General features: G+C 41.5%; 1 protein-coding gene across 2 annotated transcripts in view; it reads left to right on the top strand.

The window, feature by feature from the left end:
- Window positions 1–24,143, top strand: part of LOC150100527 (uncharacterized) — a 551,917-nt gene that overhangs the window by 66,837 nt on the left and 460,937 nt on the right. For both annotated transcript variants that reach the window (XM_090402464.1, XM_090402463.1), the window contains exon 2: window positions 14,131–14,272. In XM_090402464.1, coding sequence (XP_090258590.1) covers window positions 14,131–14,272 — 142 coding nt within the window. The remainder of the gene's footprint in view (window positions 1–14,130; window positions 14,273–24,143) is intronic.

Genomic DNA, 24,143 nt, shown 5'->3' with positions numbered 1-24,143 from the left:
CTGCAAATGAACTTACTAAATTCCTCCTTTCATGGCAACTTAATTTTTTTTCGCTTTGATCTCTTTGTTTTCTTTTAAGTAAGACATTTTCACTACTGCGGCATTTTCATAGTCGCTCTCCCCATGGTTGAGGAACTGTGACTGGATGTATTAGTCTTCTCCTCCGGTCTGTCATTCTAAGAGCATCCTTTACCTTCAGTCCTGTTAGACCACGAATTTGATTCGGCCATCTCCCATGGGACCTGCCTCTTCCTCTCGCTCCTGCCATCTTTCCCTGCATGAAAAGTTTTTCAATATCGTCTTCCTCGCTGCGTCCATAATATCCAAGAATGATCCTCTCCACCTTGCTTCAGAGACTCATTCCACATTCAGTTGGTCTCTGCTGCTCTGGTTGGTTCTTTCTCTTTTCAAAGAACTCGACGTGTCCTTTTCCAGGCCCACATTTCAAAAGCGTTGATCTTCTTGATTACCCTGTTCAGTGCGCACGAGTCGGCCATCGAAAACCACAGAGGACCAACGATCTGCGCAGTCTGATCTTTGTGTTGATATTTTCTACCGCGAAAAAAATCCCTTCAAAACTGCTAACAGAAAAGCCAATTTTTTTTTTAATTTTAGAATCCATTGACCTGCGATTAGGGGGAAAAGGTTGAATATGCTTTGTCTTAAATAAGCTGACGAATTCAGCTTATTCAAGACAAATTATTTTTGACCACCTTAATTGAATATGAAATAAACAGCGTCTTACGACAGAGCAGTTGAGTATCTCGTCAGCTAGCAACCATTTCTTGCTCAGCACGTTGATAGTCATGCCATCGCTGGCATTCTCAGTTGGCCAGAGCCGCCTTTCTTCGTCTTCGATCTAAATTCTATCGTAAATTGCCTCGTACGGTTTCCATCCCGTGTAAATTCATCCTTGGAATTAATCCAGAGACAAAAACTAACTCGGAAGATGATCATTGCCGCTTCTTCCACTCTTCCGTCCGCATCAGGTTTTTACGTTCACTCAAATTCGTTTTCTCGGCCGTCCTCAGGAACTCATCTATAACCCGTTTGCGAAAAAAAAAATTTAAACACTAAATTGGTGAAAATAATCAGTTCAGAAGCAGAGTTGAGTTTTGATTTCCGATTGATGTTATTGAAGACAAGTAAAACGCAACAGGTTGTGGGGGGCATTTGTCTCCCCCACCAACTCTGCTAGTTGATCAACTCAAAAGTTGTCGAAGGCAACTTTCGAGTGGCGATTCTGCTGTTTTTGGTTTTCTTCATTTGAGTAATCCCTTCCTTCATACTGAACGAACTGAGGATGCTTGCTGAGTGACATCAGCTGGAGTTGCTGCCACCAGAAATTGCTCTGATTAGACTTCCTGGAGGGATGGATGGAGTGAGTGCGAGTAAAGATACAAACGAAATGAGTGCAAAGCTACAGTAAGGGTAAGGGGAGTCACTCACACGAAGAAATTGAAATCTTTATTCGTTTTCCCGTCCCTCTCGATTGTCACATCAAACGACTCATGAAAAGTCAAACGACAAATTGCCTTCTGGGTCATAACAAGCACCCCACGGTTTCAAAATCCACTCCACTCCACCCCACGATGTTCCTGCTTTCATCCTCAGTGATCTTTTCCATTCCTAAGCTGGAATAAGAATTTTCTCAATTTCTACTCGTGTTTCCCAATTTGACAAACTTTTCTTTTTCTCGTGTTTGAGGGGATCTCGAAAGTGCCACAAAATTGTACCCTTTGTGCAGTTGTGTTGATTAATTACATCTCTCGTCGCCCTCGTTAATTCGAGTTGACCTTCCCATTCTTCATTGCCTCTCAATTAAGATGCATGATCATCCACGGGGCAGTCGTCCTGAATGAGGTTGCCGTCCATTCGCAGTCGACTTGCAAAACAATTCAACCAACTGCGTCTTGGCCATTCCTTCCTCCCAATTCAGTCCTTTGGAAAACTTCTTCCTATACAATTTTGTAAAACATGCGTTTGCCGGCAAAGGTTGGTCGCTTGGTAGAGCCTCTGCTACTAATGGCTCACGAAAATAAGTTAAGCAAGTTTGAGCGCGGTAATTAGTTGGAAGTGGACAATCGTTCGATGAGTCTTTGGACTCCCTGGAGGTGTCGCATAATAATAATAATAATAACATCCATCATTAGGATGGATGAACACAGCTGTGTAAATCCTTTTTTTTTTTTTTTTTTTTTTTTTTTTCGACAGCCCCTCTTTTTCTCCCTCGTGGTGTGCAAAATAACCTTTCGGAGTTCGATTATCGGAAAGAGAACAGTATGCTTCCGAGAGAACAATATCACTCAGAGCTCGACTTGAATCCCACGAAACATTTGTCGGATGAATTACAACAAGGATTAGGGGCATGTTCGCCCCTAATCCTTGTTGTAATCTATCACGTCCAAATAAATTCATATTTATTTGGACGTGATAGTTCAAATAAATATGAACTATCACGTCCAAACCAGCGCCAGAATATTCTTAATTTGCGCGATATTTTGCATCGCACGAACTTAAATGAGATGAGGAAATGCATCCCTGTGGTGCCCTGGAATTCTTTGCAATAGACGAGAATCCGTCCGCAATTTGCGACCAGAGAGAAGGGAGCTCGCACGTACTCTGCTACAGAATTCCGAAGACATTGCGTAAGATGTGAGATTTGTTTAATCAGCAGGTGTTTGTGCCGAACCAATCAAATTCCTTATGGCTATGGACAAGGTCTTTCCAATCAAAGAGCAAATGCTGCACATCCTCCTTTCAAGCATCGTCTGGGAGGGGCAGAATAAGCGATCGCGTGCTGTTTCTTAATGAGCATTGTACTCGTTGGAACTGTCCTTTTTTTGCGGTTTCATGAATTTTTCACTTTTTAAATGAATTCATATTTTGGCAGATAATCTTTATGGGATACGCTGGCTATCAAGTTTTTGTAAGGTTATGTATGCAAGGGTTTAAACCAACCCATATCTGATATTAAATTATTTGTATGGAAGTAAACCGGAACATTTTTCTCTCGCTCATCGATCTGAATATTTTAAAAGACCTTCAGCCAAGTTACAGACAGCTGCAGTTCAAAGAGTGGAAATCATTCGTAAACCTCTTCTGCATCGATGACCTTCAAAAATTTTTTGGACTTTTTCCTTCTTTTTTCGAAGAGAATAGGACGATTTGTACTTCACAGAGGACGTCTCAGTGAGTAGAACGAGTCTGACACGGCAGCACGGTCATGTAAACAGAACGGGAAGTTAAGATTGGCAAAATAATGGCTTCAAGTAAAATTGTAGGGAAAAGGCCCTCCTGGTGATCAAGATATTGATGCAGTTCGAAGACTTCAGAAGATCGAAATACGGCTGACCGGGCGAAGAGATGAATTTTGATAAGTCGTTCATGGTATTTCAAATATTTCACGAAATCGTATCTGAGCCTCCGCAGCTTAGTTGGGTGGAAAGGCCGCGCGGTTCAGGTGGGAGGCGAAAAAATTCCCTCCAATGAATCAGAAATATTGAAGAGTTGGAAGTTGAGCTGAACCATTTCAAGAGAAAGACTGTTCCCGAGAACAGCTGCAGATGGAATACGAGAAAAAGAGAAGAACAAGATCGGTGTGTTCCCAGTTGTACCGAAAAGGGATGTTGGGCAGCTGCTGCTCTTGTTCTAGCAGGCCCTGATAGTCCCCAATTCAATGGGGCGGTTACCACGAATGTACCCGTAGAAGACCCAAAGCTGAAACATTGGATCTAAGAGAGGTCGGTAATGAGGGAGGGATGAGGAATCTTCTAGGAGCCGAATTTTCATATATTCGCAAAATCCTTGCGAATATATGCAAGGATTTTGCGAGCATCGCCTCAAAAATGCGAATAAGGAGAGGCCGATTTGCGATTGGTACAGAAATGAAAATAGGTGATGAACAGAAGAGAACGTTTAGCTTTTCGGAGGCCAAGGAAGTTCTCGATGTGATTATGCCAGCAGAGACTGGAAGTAAAGGGCAGTCCACGGAGAGATCTGATAATACTACTTGCTGATTTCTATATCACGCAGATGGAGTAAGGATGGGCGAGCTGGAAAAAAAAATACTAGGAACAATAGTTCCCAAGTATCCTTGCAGGTCCTTCTTGTTACCTTCTGGGAGATCAAGAGAATGAATGTCTTTGGTCATCATTTTCTTATGCAAATTGCAAAGCGGTGCGAACATACTTGGAAAACACCTTTTCTTGAGGACGTCTGCTCAGACTCGCTGAAGATCTACTTTAAAACATTTAAACTATTCATTATCATTAATTAAAAATATTAATTATTAAAAGCGCCGAAAATCGAATACTTACGAGGGCCTCATCCCCGGAGGTCATTTCCTGCATAATTTTCACAATCGAATAACTGCAGAATCTCCACCCCACCATATCTTATTAATTGGTTGGCGAACATCTTTGAAGACGAATTTTTTTTCTTATTTATGCCGAATTACCAGAAAACTGTGGCCACCGTTTTTTTATGGATGCTTTAAACGAGACGGACACTCTATTTGAAAAATACCTTTTGGTATTTTAAACCTAAAGTGCATAATAATCACGTGAAATGAGCCTCCCAATTTTTGACGCTGCGTCACAGTAAATGAACCTCCTGGCGGCATACTCGGAACAGAATCAGGCGCAGTTTTTCTCTATAAAAACAGAGCAGTTTGTGGAAGTACTTTATTCCCGCAGGGTAATAAAGCGGGTCTAATAAAAGAACTTTTCCAAAATGTTTTTCTAAGCAAAGGGTGTACTTCTTTTCTTATTGTGGTCGCCTCTTCTTGTGCCTCCTCACATAAAGTAAGAAACTTTTATCAGATGCGAAGGTCATAGTGAACACGTGTCGTTGTGAGATTGCTCACGTCTTGCACCGAAGTGCTTCCCATTTTCTCTGAACAAACGCGGTGCAGAAATAGTTCGTTTACAAGACTTGCACGCCCGCACAAATCTTAGTTTCATTTTTGCCGTCTTTCTTTACGGCCTTCCTCTGCTGCTGTCTTTCGATGAGCATTCACAGATTTGTTTTGGAGCTCGTCTATGGCGAATGGCCGTTTTAGATGTGGCTGCCGAGATTTTTCTTTCTTTCTTTTTTTTTTATGGATGGGGTGAATGAAGACGTCACAATTTCAGTCGCACCATTTGTACCGCAGTGCATCGCATTCGAGACTAATGAGCTACTTATGTTTATCTTTACTCCAGACGGGAAGTTGTAAACGCCGGAATCTTACTTGCCGAATTATCAAATTAAATGTTAAATTGGGAGTTGTGCCTTCTTCCCACACAACAAAAATAATGCAAATCCGATTTTCTTTTATAAAGGTTTATATAACCAATGAGTTAAATTTGGACATAACGCGCTGTGTTTCTGTTTTTAAATACTCCGTTTCTGTTTTTAATTACCGCTCTGGTGTAGACACCATATTGCGTATTTACGCACGATAAATTATATAATTTTAAACATTGTTAGTCTAATAATTTCTAATAATAATTTTAAGCCTCTACTGATAGTGAGCCCGGGTTATCAACGAATACAAGCTTTTCAGGGGAGAGAATATAGCAAACTGCATCTATCTTTTGACCCTAAACCCTAATACTCACACGTATTGTTATCTCTAACAGCAATAGTTCTGTTGAGTTTGAGATGTGGAATTAAAAATAATCTTGTTGTGTTGGGGGTTGAATGACAGTGCCAGAAATACATTCAAATATATTGCGCCATGAAATTTAGATATTGGCTATAATACTCGTGAAAATAGTTCGATGAAAAGAAAGGGTGTGAGGAAAAACTTTCCTAAAAAAGTGGGTCCATTGAAATTTAGAAAGGAGTGATGGATTTCGTGAAATTTGCTTGCTGGTTGGAGTTGTGCATTTCAGAAGACATTTTGAAGAAACTGTTTTGCATGCACAACACGCCACGAAAACGAATGCATTTCGGAAGTTTGTGCTGTTGAAGTTGTTTCGTGTAATTTACCATTCTCCGTGCTCTCCAAGAGGGGGAAAAACAGATTTATAAGCCTTCTGTGTCATAATTCATAAGTTCTTATATTGTATGGACGATACAAACACGGAAAACGTTTATGAATTCTGGATTTGGAAAGCAAGAGAAAAAAAATAGTGAAAGAAGAAAACGACCTTTTTTTTTTTTTTTTTAAATACCTTTTGAAATGCTGACGAGAGAGTTGCCTTTCTACTTCCACTTGTTAGTCGCAAAGTTGTTAATTAAGACTGTAATCGCGGTTGGATAAATAATGGCTTAGAGGATGAGATAACGTATTCTTACAAAAGAAAAAAAAAAACGTTTTTGAAGTTATTAATTCCTGCGTTGGAAAAAAAAAAGGGGGGGGGGAGGAGAACCCTATTTAATTCCTAACGAAGCAGATTCCTTCATCGTTGTAAAATACATCTGCAACGAGCATGATTTGCATGCGTGTTTTTAAGAAAAGAACATTCGTTAATTCGATAATATTTTTAAAAAAATCGCAATTGCCGCAAGGATGGTCTTAGGGACACCCTTGCAACCATCTAAATCTGCGCACAAATAAAAAAAGAATTCGGGCCACAACAGATGAGCTTCTACTTTAAAAGTGCTTAGTTCTTCCTCGAACCAAAGGAGAATTTAGCGATTCGGCTTGACATCGCAACCTGCGAATATCTCGCTGTTGATGCTGATTAGATTTTTTAGCGTGTGTAGGATTAAGGACTTGCTCGTGGTCTACCGCAAAATGGGGGGAGGAGAGAGACAGTAAAAAAAAAAAAAAAGCGTTCGGATGGGTGGTATAAGATTGCAGATGACCCACCAGGGATTGGAAGAGCACGAAATACTTCCTGCGTCGTGCAATTAAATCGGAGTGGCCTAATGCTCTCGATGTCCGCCAAATAGCACGCGGTGTTCTCCGATGAGAAATCCGCGGGGAAAACTTGTTTATGGAGCTGCGTTTACTATAAAGAAGATGAGCCGCAATTTTTACGGCGAACAGAAGTAAATAAGTAATGGCGATGCGTTTCTGCGGAGGAGATGAGTTGGGGCTCTTTCGGAGAACGTACGATTTACGTCTCGTGGGGTATGCGAGGCACTTTCATTCATTCCCAGCTTAGCTCGTGCGTTGCCGTCCGCCGTAGTACGCTTTTGCTACGACATCTGCTTCCTGGGATTGGAATGTTACTATTAATATAAATGTTTCGGTGTGTGCGCGCGCGCGCTCTACCATTTTCACGAAGAATGAAGCTTGGAAAAAGAATTGTTTATGGGAGAAATGGACGAAGAGGGAGGGAGGCTTTCACTCGGCAAATTTCCACTCGGTTATTAAATGACTTTTGGAGCCGATGGTGCGTTCTGCTTCATGTCGGGATTCGCCAAAATTGGCTTCTGCGAGATTCAATTTTCGGAGACTATTTGATCTCATGATTCTGCTCATTTAGACGCTCCCATACAAATATTGGTTTTCGTCACTTGTTTTTACCCCCCCCCCCGCCCTGCAAATTCCCACGTCTTTCCAATAGAAGCCACTCAACTACCCTGAGCTCTTGACTGCCCTGTGAATAAAACGCTTAATTCCAAAATAAATTCTGACAATCAAAGCGAGGAATACTTTTGTTCTGTTATACAAAAAAAAATCATGCAAATATTCTGCTACGAATAAAAAAAAAAAATTCTCCCCGAGCAAGCGTAGTTTTGTCGTGCGATTTTTGCACGTACGTCCTTGTTCGCATGAAAACACACCCGGAAATGTTGCTGCATCTTCAAACTCTCCAGACGAGTGATCTTGCAAGTGTGAACATCGTAAAATAACCGAGTGGGAGAGTAAGAATCAAACCCTTGAGATTTCCACAATAATAAATTTGGTGCTGCTAATAGACACGAGAAAGATTCCTTCAATAGCTTTTCATACAGTGCGTACTTAATTTTGAATTGTCTTCAGTCACTTTCACTCTTTTCATCTCTCTCTCATTTTTTCGCACTGATCTTATAAATGCTAGAAATTTAACGAAATGAGTTGTCAATCTAAAGATGCTTCCGATGCCTGTGATTTCGGGCCTTTTTTATTTCACGATCATCACTCGTGTTTTTCATAATTTTTTCATTTAGTTTTCGCAATTTATGGAGGAGCAAACATCATCCTCATATTTCAATCTTCCGATGGCGGTTCATTGTCAACAATCCAGCGATCTCACAAATGGATCGGCCATTAATAGGTCGGAACGAACAGTACGCAGCGTCATCGGAATATTGAAATACGAGGATGATCCCAGTCGTAGCAGCCAGGAAATGCACCGAAAAACTCGGTATTGCAGAAAGAGTCGATAAGGCATTCACAAAGTCTCTGTAGGGATTCAAGTTAACAGCAGAACATTCTGTGAAGATACGCATCGTCTCTGCTTCCAGAGAAGATTGATTTTTGTGTTGAGCGTCATGAAGATAGATCATGGTTTGGCTTATGATAGTGTGGAGCCGTACCTCCTAGTCTGGGGTTTTCTGAAAATTATGCAATATTTATGGATGATGATGCAATGCAGTTCAATGAAACAGATCATCCATGTCTGTTTCAGCAAGACAATGTTCCATGTCATAGTGCAGTAACACACACACACACACACTGATTTCAAGTCGCCACAACGCCTATCACAAACCGGATGATCGTTCAGCGAGGCGGGGACTGATCAAAGAAACATCGCCAAGTGTTGGACAATGCATGATAGAATGGTAGAGAATACCCAGGGAGAAAGAACTCAAAAGAATCTATATTGCGGCGTATTCAACGATGTATTCGATATTTTACTTTGAAATCGTCCCTTCCTGTTTCAACACATCCGTTTAGTTACGTGCAGTAACTAAACTGATGTGCGATGCATTTTAGGCACTTCATGAACCTACCAAATTGTAACTCTTTGAAATCGACCTCAAATGTGGCTTCGAGGAAAATGTCACTTGATACCAAACAGAGCCCATTTTGAATAGCCTAATTACCATCGCAACCCCGTGAGTGTAGCATCATTAACACGCTGCATTGCCTTTAGAACAGCTGCTACATTGGGTCAAGTTAATATTAAACTTTGTTGCTGGCCTAAGTGACTCCTCTCTTCAACCAACTGCTTGAATTTGAATCCCGCTGTGGCACGTATGAGTGGAAGCGATTTTCTGCTGCCCTTCCCCCCCCCCCCGTCGACAACCTCCATATTTGATGCTTCAAAGTGTAGGCCAACATTTGCTGGCGATTTAGTCCAGCCCCTGCATACTAATATACAGAAGATTCACTCAGTCACGTGGATTATATTCTAAGAAAACATGTTTGTTTGTTTTTTTACTTTGCTTTATTTTAAGATAATTGAACATTAATTTAAATAAATCAATTGTGAATTATTTTAAAAAATTGCAGCATTCCTTGCCCTTTTGGTTGTAAACGCGCTTGTTTTTCTCTTCTTTTATTTATTTTTCATGAAACTGGCCCACAATGGGTAGTAAACCTGTCGTACATCCTTTCCCTGGATGGGCGAATGAGGTTTTATGTTTTTTTTTTCCATAATATGGAGACTCTGCTCTAGAGGTCAAAAATGGAACCCTTCCAAGCTATCTCGGGATTCCAAGAAACGGTAGTCGCACATGAAAATCATCTACTTCCTGTTCATAGCAGGATTCAAATCTGAAACTTGGGTACGCTGATCTCTTGGCCAACTATGGCGGCGATTAGTTACAATAAATGCTATTGCGTCGTCATGTGATGAGGTATAAGTGCCCAGCTGCAATGCTTTCAGGGGGTCTTATTTACGACTCCTTCGTGCTGTATTCCCACATGGATATGCTATAGGGTTTTGTCTTACACCCACAGATTTGATGAGGGCTGCAGATCCTTAATTCTTACCTGGCAAAAAAGGGATAGACGGAAGCACTTTTTCTTGACAGGGAAAAACAAAGGAATGCTGTCCCCACACATTTGCAGTACTTCGAGAAAAATATATATTCACCACTGGGAGAAATAAAAGGAGACGACTTCCATAATTACTGGAATTAACTTCAGTAAAAAGTATTTTTTTTTTAATATATTAAACATAACAGCGACCGATTTGTAGACTTTAATTCGCACTTTTGGTGACCTTCGGATTTTTGCAAGAAATTTCCCGGGAAATCGTAAGAGGTGAAGAGATTTTTGTCAAATTATTTTTTATTTCTTTAGCAGGGAGGTCGTCTTTTTAATGACAACGGTGACTATCAGCTTGTACAAGTAGGAAAAGCCAAAAGTATAAAAATAATTAACAGTATTATAACAAATAAATATTGTAAAGAATAACCAAATAGTTATTAAAATCGACGATGACCATCTAATCTTGCAATGGTACTGCCTGGAAACCGCGGCTGGTGGAAGGAAGGGGCGTACAAAAGTATCCTCAGAAAGTTGCAAAGCAGAATCTTAAAGAAAATGTTCAAGAGTCTTGTTGAAGAAAACTGGCTTTCTGTTCCTCGGCGTCAAGCAGTTCCGCTTTGACAGCGTTCTCCTCATTTCGCATAGAAATGAAAATTGGATTAGTGTCGCCACCGTACCTCGCACGATGGCGCAGTTTCTCTCGGGAAAAAGAAGTATCTGCAGCGCCACGTTACGTTCTAAGCTTGCATTAAACGATTCGGAATTCTCTAAACGAAAACCTCAAGATGGGAAATCGCAAGAAGACATCCTTAAGAGAGGAATTGGAGCCAGAAAGGATGCTGAAGGACACACCGATCACTTTGATCAAGACAGTAGTGCCCTTGAATATTTACACTGATATTCACTGTACAATGTGCATAATTATTTCTAATACACACGGCCATGAACAAAAATAATTGCTCAGATTAATATTTAATGCTCGCTCTTATTCACTTAAAATTATTTTCCTTAATTCTAAGCAATACCGGAAATTCTTGCTTTGCTGGCAAGTTTAATCTTGAAGGGTCAATATTGATTCTATAACTGCAGCATTCTCAAGGGCACATTTGTATATGCTACGTAACTTTAATTTCGTAATTTAAATATTATGGGCATGCGTTAAAATGCAGCATTACTCTGCTCCTATTTTATAAAGTGCAATGCCATGGAAGGATTAACTATTGCTAGGGGGGGGGGGTTCATTGTGGCAAACAAGTTATCAGAATAATTCAGAAAAATGTCATCAGGACCAACACACTTTTTCATGTTTTGTCTGCCGATAGTTTTCATTTTCTGACTAGAAAAAAAAAAAAAAAAAAAAAAAAAGACCAAGCAAATGTTAGGAGTTTGGTAAGGTAGGACATATTTATCAAGATCTTGCGAAAGTTACGAGTACGAAGCCAGATACCTTTTTTTTTTTTTTTGTGAGCAAAAGCGCATCTGGATCTCTCTGATCTCTTGCCAGTCTAATAACTTTGGCATGAGACCAGAAACACGACTGTAATTTGGACGTGATGCCAGGTTTTCCTGCTTTTAACTCTTTCATTTCGGATGCGTTTGATGAATTGCTCGCAACTATTTTAAGCTTTAGAATAAACAGAAAAAAAGACGGAGATTTTTATAGGAAAGTTGGTTGCGATATGTTTGAACACTTCGTTGAAAATGAAGAATGGACGAGAATTTAAAGGGTTGCGTGGGGATGAATCTTTCTAGACCTGCAAGGATTGTATCAGTGGTGATATGTTCAGTACGGATGCTGTCGATCCGGAAAAAAATAAAATAATCAAAGGAAATCGCATCAATCCTACTTTGTGTTATAATAATGCCAGACAAGACAACTTGTGCACGAGAGTGACTGACTGGATGAGTGTCGTCCCATGTGAGAAGGAAGAAATCAACGCTAAACTGTCTAGCGAACAAACATCTCGGAAGGATCGCTAGCGAGGAAGAGATCTGAAGAGCGTTTATAATTATCGGATACGACCGTGAAACATTTGTACAAGATCGCTGGTTATTGAAGCGTCTCGTAGCAGTTGTGAAGATCTCGCACCACTTGCCCTTTGGTTGAAAGACCCGAATCCGAATCGCAGCCAGGACGCGAGAAACCATTCCAATAAGGGCTTTTCAGTTGGAGATTCAACTGACAGCTTTTTCCATCCCTCAAAACAGGCAAGAAGAACAGGCGTGGTCCACTGCTTACAGCTAAATTACACTCAGCGATTAAACTAAACTTGCTGATGGTAAATTCTTCGACATGTCTACCTGATCGATAGTTGCAGCTTTTAAAAAAAGCATTAAAACACTGAAGGTAAAAATCTCTGAGGAATATGACTTTACTCTTTGCAAATGCGGGCATTTAAAGAAAGGAAATCAAATTGATTGGTGAGATGAGGAGAACGATTAAAACAGCAAACGATTACGATGGAACGGGGCAGAGAGAGAGAGAGAGCTTAAGCCAAAGAACATCAAAGTGTATTGGACGCTCCGGACAATCTGTATAGTGAGGTATCACAAAGACTGCATGTTCACCTTTCAGATTAAGATTCCAGTTAGGAGAGGGCTGCCTTTTTAAAACCACACTTACAATTTTCTACGGTTCAGCTCCAAACTCGCGGAACCAACTTGTCACCGTCTGTCTTCATTGCATGTACCTGTGTCGTATGGAGTGATGTTTCCCGTACCCTTTTCGCAAACATGTGCGACTTCCAACTCTTGTTTTCTTTTCTCTCTGATCACACACGGCGCTGTTCTGTTTGTGCTCTACCACTTGAGAAATCTCGTGTGTGTGTGGAGGGGGGGGGGGGATTGTTTATATATGATGTGAAATTCATAAGCTGAAGCTAACAGAGGACTCGATTTATAACGATTTGTTTTTGGCCTGAATATCGGCTAAGCCTTAGGCAGCGAGAAGTGTATTTCTATCTCAAGACGATCTACAGCTCCCTTTTATGACTGAACGCTGGACAACAAACCGAACCGAACCCTGTAATTAAAATGAGGCTTTCATCTTAATGATTCACTGCCTAATTTGCTGCGATAAATAGCGAAAATAATTTTGGGAGTGGGGAGGAATCTTCACCAACTGAACGTATAATCTCGCCGTGTTTTTTGTTTTTGATACGAAACCCCCACAGATGCTGCCAAAGGGACGTCTGGATTGTTTCCAATAAGCTCGTCGTGACATCATGCGAAACTGAAAATTAATCTCAAAATAAAACAGGCGACGTTTTAATTGAACAGAAAGCAGACTTTCCCGACTGACACGTCTCAGCGTTTCCGACCACTTTAGGTCTGGATTGGTTCTCTGGTGCGAACTAACTTGATATTTCCGCAAACACAGCTCTCAATTTTAATTTTGCACTGCAGAGAAAATAAAATGCAGATTTTTCCAACTCTTTCTTGAATATAACAAGTCGTTAGATATTTTGTGAGAGCCTGTGCGTCCTTGATGAGGGAAAAAATGTCATTTTTCTGCTTAAACATTTCTGCCGCTTACACTGGAACTATTTTCTCTTGTGTAGTGAATGCCGATAAGATGATGAAACACAAGAATTGGACGAGAGAAAAAGCAATTCGGCGCTATTAGGATTGCTCTGCCAAATGCGTATGTTACAATAGTCAGTAGTATGAAATGCGTGTCTGTCCGTTCACAGGAGATGCCTGCTTGGTTTGATAGCGTCTTCTGCCCGTTTTTCCAACCAACTTTTCAGGCCTCCAATAAGGACCGTGGTGACCATCACTACCATGCTTAGCGGAAGCCTGAAATGGTGTTGGTAAAAGTTCCGTGTTTGGGGGTCTATAGAGCAGCATTTCCACATTATTTAACCCTCAGTCTACTTGCGTGACATAAAAACTCCCAGCTTTTTATGGTTGGGATTGACATAACAAATTAAACTGCATTTAGATTCAATTTGCTATCGTAATAGCAAATTGGACCTCCAAATTTTGCGGGGTGTTTTGCAGTAGCTGCACGAATTCTAATTAGTTTCTGTGTGAAGTTTTAAATTTTCCGTACCTTTTAAGGTATTTGCATCTGCCAGCACATTCACGATTCCTTCCTCGTGTGAAGGAGTAATCCTTAATCTCTTGCATGGCCAAAATCCTTCGCATCCGCCCCCCCCCCCTTTTTTTTATTCTTAACGATGCCATTTAAAAAGAAAAATACAGTATAGTACTTGTAAAATTCTTCTAATCGCAGCCATCTTTCATTGTGATTGTGTTACTTGCAGGGCGTCGTCGTTGGACGGGGAGGACAGCACCTACAGTAGCACGAGCGATGCGGAGCTAGATAGCGACCATGAAACAGAAGATCCAGCGGAACTGCACAGGCTGCTGGGGTCGTGGTTGGGCGAACTGGAACAACTGAAGTTGGTAAGACGATCAGATTTCTTCGCTTTTCCTTTTCTCTGTTGTGGCTTTTTTAAGGGCCAAGAAAGAAGCGCGCGCAAAGTATGAATTGGAACACCCCGGAATTCAATGGACATTATTTTGTGTTTTTGTTTGTTTAACCTGTTGCTTCGATAGTTTATTATGTAGAATCTTAATAAGGTTTCACGTGGCTTACGAATACACTGTAGGTAAGGGGGGGGGTTTCATTCTTAGCTGTAAAAGTGCACTCGGAAATTTAAGCGAAGTTTTGAAGACAATGTTGACTGATTGGATCCTTTTGTTCGGTAATTTGGACACCGGGATGCTATTCGTTTAGATGGTAAATTTTAGTACGGTCTTTTACTTGAGTACACTTATGAGAGAGCCTTTTTAAATATGAATTAGGAATTGAAAGCACTGCGATCCACTCTTTGGTTCTTACAGGAAATTGCCGACTCTCGTAGAGAACTCAGCAGACTACCAGCGATTCAACAGTGAAGTGTTGCAATGCTTGTGGTCTGCTAATAAGGTAGTTTTTTAGAGAACTGCAGACCAATAATTTTGACGTATGTTTTGGTTCAAGTATGTATTTTAAGTGTGACGCTGTGCATCATTTGAATGACGCCAAGAAGAAGAAAATGCCGGTGGAATGAAGGGTTACTTCAGCGTACGTGGATACTATTGTATATGAGCTTAAAATCGAAATAGTCTTAAGATACTCCTGAAGTGGTGAGAAGAGAAAACTCCTCGTTGCATAATATTGCAGGGTCCTGCTCCTTAGAATTGCAATTTAAAATATAAGAAAGGAGTTTTATCGAAGATGGGATGAGAGGTGAATGTCGGTTGGTGGTTTGAAAATTGACAGCCTTCGGATTTTCTCTTTTGGAAAATATAAAATTCCCGAATCGTCTAGAAATGAATAAGCTCTGTTATTTGGAAAGAGAGAAGAGGAAATTAATAGTGAAGTAGGTTTTTCCCTTTTTATTGCGCTTAGTAGGACTGGAATGAGGGAGGACTTGACTCACATCGCTGCTTATTTTCTAAGCATGGAGCACGTAAGTGAATTGATCTCACACTTGACTTTTTCTTCACGCAGAAACGAAGTTCGCAGTAATGAACACACCTTTATTGCGCACACAAGGAAAAGCGCCCCCAGGCGAGCATCGCTAAATACGGCAACGACTTTCCTCACGTGAAAACTTCCTACGAAAAAGAAAAAAAAATATTTCGTGGATAACGAAGAAGTGGCTCCGAGTGAAAATGAAGAGAAGCTGTTCTCTGATTGCGCAGCGTGCAGTTTAACCTTGTGGTTGACAGGCGTGAACACGAGGGAGGCGTGCGCTGCCGAATAAAAAGAAACACATTTTATCAAAAGCTAATTTTTTTTTTTTTATTTGACAGTCGCCTCTTTTGGTTCTTCTTTATTCACTTCCTGCAGATGCCGTCTAGAAGAAGCCTTCAGATTTCTGAAGGACATGTAAACGTCTCCAAACACTTCACGCAGATCAGCTTACCTTTTGCTCCCATAATTATCCCCTTTAAAAAGAAATCGAAAACCACAACTTCGCGTATGGGGGGGGCGCTCTCTCTCTCTCTCTCTCTCTCTCTCTCTCTGAACAAAGTTTCAGTGAATTGTCTTATCACTAACCGGGATGAAAGAAGGGTTACAATTTGTTGCAAACAGTTTTCCGCTTATCAAAATCAGTGTCGGGAACTTCTTTTTCTGTGCTGTTCGCGCGAGCAATTCTCGAGTATGGCGAATGAATTGAACGACAATCACTCAGGAACTTAAGTCACCCAAAAGGACTAAAAAAAAAAAAAATCTTGGTCGTTGAAAACAGATCTTGACTTTGCCATCCCGAAGGTCCAGGGCGAAAGCGGGTCTGCAGTCATCGCACAAACACTCTGACGTTTACGTTGTAAGTGCGGTCGACATTTTGCAATCTTCTCTAAGTTGCACATTTCAAGCGCGTGTGTGTGAATCTGCATTTCATTTGTGTTGATTACTGAAGAAAATTCCCCGCTGAACTGAAATCGCTACCGCGGTGATCTGCTTTTCTTCGTAAAGTTAAACGCTTAAGAATTTTAAGTGGCTTTGAAGGTGGCGAATTAAATCTTCGTTTATCGGATGGGAATCGTTTGGCCACGAAGAAGCATTTGAGCACTCAATTTCCGCATAATGTGGCAGTTTAAGTCTCCCCTCTTCTCAGTCATGTGTTCCACATAACAAAGATTTGTTTACAAAGAAGCTTTTTTTAAAACTGATAATTTCAACTTAAAACTCCGCTCTCCACTATAAAAGTGGAGGAACAATCAAATGAGCAAAAAAAAAAAAAAAAAAATGCAGCTGTTGGATATTTTGATATTCGGTGATCTCGCGACGATAGACTGCACCAGAATATATTGCAGAAGGAAACCTATTTTCAACGCTATTAATGTTCTTATGAGTCCCGCCCACAAGATATGAAGCCACTTCGAACCTTCACTAAAGCACCCTCGCACTGGACGATGAAATTCACCAAAAAATAAAGTGCGAAGTTCGAACCCACCCACAGTTCCTCCATGACGAAGTGCCCATCACTTGCTTCGATGGACTTGAGACGTGAGCGTATACAGTATGTGACGCCGCTTGTTTTCGACCGTAATTAGATTTCTTTGAGCTTTGAACAACTCGTAACAGTCCCAGGGAGAGTTATGCAGAGTGACCTACATTTTGGTGTAACCTTGCACGAGACATGAATCCTCGTTATCAAAGTAAGGGACATTGAAGAGCAGTTCATTTCAATCCCGATGACATCGAAAATATATCGCACTGTCCTATCATTATTGAATAATAGTTTTATGGCCTGGCAATCGGGGTGATCGATACCCTCGCAATTGTCTCGCTCTGCACCACTGAACTTACCAAATGGGAAGCCTTTTCTACTCCAACTCGATGCATTTAACCGAGAAACCTATTCGGGTCGATTTCTCTCGAACACTTCTTAACCTTTTGTGTTGCCGAGTCTCAGCAACAAACGCTGATGTCTCATCTGAACTTGATGTAGAAATTAATCCTCGGAAAAGCCAAAATATTGAACCAGAAGTTTCAGATCGCAACTCGGATTCAAATCGCATCCACGCTTTCAGAGATGCAATGTTTTGTTTGCTTAAAATGATCTGAAGACGAAATTTGAAAGACCGGATTGGAGTGGAGTGGATTGTTCTTTTTGTATCATTTGTTGGCCACGCGGTCGCGAACCCAGTTGCCAGGCTGTGGATTCGAATCCCATTGCGATTAGAGTGGATATTTCGGAATTTTCTGGTGAAACTCATCTAACACGCGGTGTGAAGCCATCCTGCTTACTGAAGGTCTGAAGTGGCTTTCAAAGCGTCCCTTGTTTCTTCCATCCAGATTTTCTCATCTTTACAACGGAAATGAATCAGCTTACCGACTTTTCGTCGACGAGGTGCGCATCAAGTCATTCGATTTCTTAATTTCGTTTTGTTTTGTCTTCGTCTCTACATCCCGCTGATCCTCCAGAGCCCTCTAAGATGAGCGTTACTTGAAATAGGACTTGTCTTGCTGCAGTTCTGTTAGCAACAGAATGCAATAAGACAACCCATGGATCGCACCCGTCGTTCGACACGCAAAAGTTCAGACGAGCTCACGGAAGTTCCCTCTTTTTCTGACCAGATGAAGGTCTTGTAACTGCGATCCTCGCGTATTTGTGACTCCTTACCTGCGTACGTAAGGAGCCAAGTCGATCCTTTAATTCTTCTTCTCTCTCTCTCAATATTCCATTAGTTTCTTTTTTAATCGCCCTGATTTTTTTTTTTTTTGCTGAAAAGAAATGCTGCTACGTGATTGAAAAAGTTTAATTCTTTTTATTGTTTTTATCAGCCGGAATCCTCTCATTTGAGTGTATACCCCCCCCCCCGCATTCTCGGTGTCTTTGACGAATAAAGCAAAGTGTAATCTCATCAACAATTTCCAGCACCTCCGGGATGTTGAATGCAAACAGAAATATTTTCACGTTCGGTAGTTCGACCTTTGCAGCTGAATTACCAAACCGAAAGTTCTTCGTGCATGCGGGAGTGTCGGCGAATTTCCATGCTTGCTTCCAGACAAGAAGAACGCGAAAACGGTTTTCGCTTCGCATCCCACGTACAGCAGATGATGGCTCTGCCCATTGTACCCTTCCGATGTTTACTTCGGTTTTCCATCTTCATCGAGAAGAACAGACCGCCATAACCACCACGCGATGCCGATCAATGGAGATTTTCCACTTTTGTGTATAAAACGAAGCCCACACTCAGAAGTGAGTTAAAATAGCACTTCCGGTCCTCCTGAAACAAATCCGAGTCTTGTTTTTCTCTGCAGCGTTGCCCAGCAACAAAATAATCTCGCATGCAGAACACATGCGCGTTGTGTTCCGAGCAAGTTTGGATTTCGGGAAAAGATCATCAGCACAGCTGCACTTCGCGAGGGTGACTTGTATTGATCATGCAGATAACGTGAACACACACACGCGGTAGCATCTCTTCGCGTCTTACTCTGTGTTCCTCTTCGTTTCAAATGAATTTATGTATAAAAAAAAGAATTTATGTGCTCCTGTTTTACTCTCAACTGATTGTTGATTTTTGTTTTTGTTTCGCACGTGCTCCATCCACCACCTCATCAACGAGCAAAAATTCCTGTGCGAGTTTTTGCACGTAAAGCGAATTTGAATTAATTGTGTTTGTGTTTCTGGGAGGAAGTGCAGGGTCACATGACTGTGCAATTGAAGGGCGAAGACCTTGCCGGAAAACAAATGAGATATTTGTTTAAACATTGAAATAATTTTCTTCGATGCAAAATTCAGCAAACCCCAACGTGCTTTGTCGGCTGCGCCGATTTTAAAACAAGTGTGCTCCTGGAATTCCTGCCAATGGCAACCTGAAATGCTTTCATAAACCGTCCAATCAGTTTCAATATTTCCCTTCATCTGCAACCCACATTTCCATCCACCACTCTGCGATGATCTCGACTGCGATACGCCACCTTTTTTTTTTTTTGTTCCCGGGTCGAATCTTGTAACAAAAGAAATAATCCCTTCCAACGTACATTTCACGCAATTGCAAATTTCAGACAGATCGTCAGAGGGAACGTCTTAAATAAGCATTTCCGTTAAGTCCACGCATTCGCTTAATGTAAGCCTTTTGGGCTCGTGCAGCACCGGGAATCGGAGGCTGAGAGAATGCGTGTGTCATTTGAACGTCGTCGCAGTGGTGGCGTGTGATGATGCATTGGTTCCCGCTATTGATTTCTGTTGCCAATTGAAAGAGGCGCGTGCGATTCAAGTAGCTCCGAAGCTCAAGTAAATAATCCATTATTTGCTGATTTTGGAGCGATTGTGCACACCCGAAATATTTTCGTGGTGTCTTCAGTTTTATATGTAAAAGTGGATCGACAATTCTATAAGCATCTCTCTCTCTCTCTCTCTCTCTCTCTGGGGGTGTGTGTGTGGGGGGGGGTATGCTTACTTTTAACGTATGAAATTTCGTTGCGTGTTTTTAGTTTGAAGCACACAAAACGAGAACATCAGAAACTGAACTTATTAAACCATCGCAACATGCGGCTACCTTTTTTTTTTTTATGTACGTTCATGAAAGTTTATAAACGTCTCGTGCATTGGATGAACGGAAGGTTGGGTGATCCGAAACACACTCCTGAGACCAAACTGTTTAATTCTTCTAAGCTTCGTCTGCTTTTCGTTATTGGTTCTCCTTCTGTCGCTCACGCGTGGCTTTTCTATCCGACAAGAAACCGCTTTCTTATTCTCCGTTTCGAATGTCTTTCGGTAAGAACGTTTTTGGTTCTCAGAAAGCGAAGCCCAAACAGGTCGAGATTTTCCTCGGTTTGTTTCTTTGCCGTCTTTAAAGTGCGTTCCAAGGACACACACATCGCGAAAGTTGTCAGACTCGTTCTTGGTTGACATAAGGTGCTATTACTGAGCGCGAGGTGTTTGTCGATGGAGGAAAACCAGCAGGATCCGCACTGTCATTTAAAAGTTTCTTCATGTTTTATAAAAACGGATCATGTGACATCCTTTGACTACAAAGTGTCCCCGTTCCTCCTCCTCCTCCTTCTGATGATAAGAGTGCGTCATTAAAGACTAGGTTAAGAAGGGGAGGGGGGGAGGAGAAAGCGTTTTTATTTCTTGTTTTTGGACTCATCGAATACTCGCGACCGAAATGCTTTCCTCTGAGCGGAATCGAGAATTCTTAGGCAAGTTTGAGGAGGATCCCAATTTGGGGAGTCTTCAGACAGGAAGGATTTCCGTAGATGGCTTTCCGTGAGCGAAGGGGAAAGGCGAGCTCATTCCGACAACGCGACGTTTTTTTATGTCAAAAAAGTTGGCCGTCCATCTTGATTCAAGAGAGATCGCGGATAAGGATGGGGGGGGGGGGGCTTCTGTGGATGACTCTAAAGCATTGAATGAGCAGTACGTGCGTAAGTCGGAATGAGCCTCATTGAGACACACCGAACACGCTGTGAATGATCAGGCGGGGGGGGGGGCCTTTAAATCTGTCTGCTGAAAGGTGGTTTCCTTGGGAAGTGAGACCTCTCGACCCGTGGGGATCGAAATTGAGATCAGCAGGTTCGTAGATGCGAGCATTCGGCTGTTGATGGATTTCTTCGCTTTAAAAAACGAAGAAAGGGATGCTGGGACTTGCAAGAACGTTTTTGCTTCACCGCCAGCGTAGCTCAATTCGCATTCATCGCTTGTTACACTGCAAAAACTCCGACCACGTTCCATTCATTCATCGCATCCATCCTTCTACCAAAGCGAGTTGTGTCCTCACTGCATGTCCAGCGTGGGTTCCGAAAACCGAAGGGCTGAGAAAGCAAAACGCGTTTTTTTCTGTTTCGTTTTATTTTCCCTTCGTTGTTTTATCAAAATGAAAAACGAGGCTGGTTCAGTCTTTCGTTGACAAAAATTAAAAAAAATTCAATAAAATCATCCCGAAGGTCATTTTAGTGGTTTGGTCGAGTAGTTTCGAGCTCGGAAATCTTTCGCTTCAAATTGCATTTCTTCAAAATTTTTCTTTCAGAATGTAAGAAAGTGAAATACTTCTCACTGACCTCTTCACCCCAGTGGAGCAAATTCCGTACTTGAGAAAGCCCGCGTTTCGAGGGAAATGGGGAGCAGGATTTGAATATTTTAAAGTTCACGTGCACCGCTTGCCGTCGGCAACGAAAAAATCTCACGTTTTTAATTTAAAGCTTTTTTTTTTTTTTTTTTTTTTTTTTTTTTTTTTTTTTTTTTTTTTTTTTAAATTATGGGCTTCGTTTGTACTTTCAATTTAGAAAAGTTCCGTCATGAGTGAGATTGCCTTGGGCGGGGGGGTTGTTCTGAGGCCAGCGTGGATTATTTCTGTAAACTGCGTGTGTTCTTCTGACCGTTTTTTCTGTTTTGGGAATGGTCACGGGGGGGGGTTGAAGTTCTGTTGTGAGCAGAACTATATGCAAGGAAGGTTTATAACTTCAACAGTCTGTGGTGATGTTTGCGCGTGCACACACAGATGACTCGCCGAGTGTACTCGTCAGCTGCCTCGTGTGCGTTCATTACGTCAACAAAACTTTCGAAAAGCGGTCAAACAAGGTGACGACGGACATGAAAAACGGCCAAATTATCATTACGAGAAAATAAATGAGTTCTGTTCAGAAAGATTTTAATGGACGTTTCAAACTATTCTGAGCAGATGTTGCTGCATAAATAAACACGAGGGGATGGTCCAGTCACACAAATTAACCCTCGCGTGCAGCTACTCATCTCTCTCTCTCTCTCTCTCTCTCTCTTGGGTGTGTGTGTGTGTGTGTGTGTTGTTTCTGCCGTCTCTCGTTACTGTTTACTTTGTAACCCGAGCCTTCCTCGGTACCTTCACATGACCCGAGGCTTTCCTGACCATCTGTGTTGCGGCAGCTCATTAGTACGACTTCGTCAGTCGTCTTAAAAGGTGAATTTTACAATCACTAGAGTTAGGGTTCTTTAAAAAAAAAAAAAATAAATAAATATTTATTTAAATAAATTTAAACAAATATATTATACGTTTTATTTCTGGGAAAATTCCCACGTTGCTCCTCTGAAATGAAGCATTATTTTAAAGGCTAACAGAGCCTACTTTCGTTTTGGAGTTCCTCTTTTTCACAATGTCATTGGCTCTTTAGCCAAAATTCTAGGGCATCACTGAAGTGTTATAAAACTAATGTAGATGAAGAATAAAATAAAAAATGGGAGACATTTTGGACACACCTTGTTAGATGGGGTTTCCTGTCTCTTATTCCGGGATGTGCCTTCATCTGCTGTTAATAGAGGAGGGATTTTTGGGGGAAGTGGGGGTAAAGTAATGTGGGGAATTATTTGGAAAAACCCGGTTTTTTTATATGTATAATACTATTATTATTAAAGGTGGGTAGAGAGCGTTTTGGGGGGGGAGAGGATTCTGTAGATAGAAATTATTCTTTTGGGGAAGAGGAGGGATTTAAGGGAACTCCCACCCCGACTTTTTCCCTTGTGATATTCACACACACACCACACCGAAAATTAAACCAGTGTGTAGATGAGTCGCGTGAGAACTGTTCATAATTGCAGTGGTTAATTGCCGCTCGAACGAGAACTGACTTTGCTTGCAATATCGAAGTGGGCTGCCTCTTCTCAATTCGAAAGATGTTGCAATAATCGCGTGGGAGATGAGAATAAGCTTGAGAACAAACCGTAAACCAACAATGCAGTTTAAAAAAAATAATAATAATAATAAACTTCTTGGCATTCCAGCGTCCTGTATTTTTTCAAAATCTACTTCAAGCTACACTGGAAAATGCGTCATTCAGAACGGTTACCTGATATTTGAAAAGCACGTAAGATAGAAACGCTCTTCTGTTATTGTGAATGCGTACGGACATCTACAGCATGTGAAGGTGCGCTGCTAAAGGTCTTCTTCGGATTCTTTAATTCGCGGACATAAAACTGCAAATTACTTGCCCAATTCGTTTTGTTAGCGGTGACATTGCCAATAAGGCGAAGTTAAAATAAATAAATGCTGACCAGGTGCACGGCGGATCACACTTCTGACACGTGGTTTGTCACGGCATTTAAAGAGACAGCCAGCACGTGGAAGAGAAGGTTGCCGCACTGTACGCCGAACATCTGCTCGCCTGCGAGGTCGGTGGGGGCTTTTGGCAGGTGTTACGATCGGGAACCAGGTGAGGCGATACGCCCCACTATAGCGAAGAAGCGTAGTGACGTATGCGTGCTACGGTTGCGTGCGGCTGCGAAGAGACCGCTCATTAAAACGCTGCGAGGTCACAGAAGCGATTTTGGCAGCTTAGGACTCGCCATGGCGTGGAAAGTTTCGCTTTATCGGACGTCGAAATCGAATTTCAGTTTTGTTATGTCGCCCAATTGTGCGCACATTTGCTGTGGGAAGTCGCAAGAGTGAAACTCGTGCGGATCACGTCGTTAATTTTTTATGACCCTCGTCGAACATGTCGCATTCGCACGTCATTTGCTTTGGCGCTATTAAGAACGCTTTCTGCTGCGGAATTCGGGTAAGTGACATCGTTTCTGTTAGTCGATTAATTTGTGTCGCGTAGCTCTTAAAAGAGAAAAAAATCTTGTGTAGCGAACCCCCCTGTTGATTCACACGCGTTTATTACAAAGCTACAAAAAAAAAAAAAAAAAAAAAAATTGTGACACTACGTCGACTCCGAAGAATTACCTCGAGAGACCGCTCTACCACCTAATTCACCGTCTGCACTAATCTTCCCTGTAAAGTTCTCCTGTTCTGTCGGAGCGTGTCAAGTGAGATTGGCTAATTCGTCTTCAACTGAAGAAATCCAAATAAAACT

This window comes from Typopeltis vanoorti, chromosome 13 (genome assembly GCF_054136105.1).
Source record: "Typopeltis vanoorti isolate ZY-2024b chromosome 13, IOZ_Tvanoo_1.0, whole genome shotgun sequence".
NCBI classification, from domain to species: domain Eukaryota; kingdom Metazoa; phylum Arthropoda; class Arachnida; order Uropygi; family Thelyphonidae; genus Typopeltis; species Typopeltis vanoorti.
Note: the sequence above shows the minus strand (reverse complement) of the source record. Positions and strands in the feature narration are given on the sequence as shown.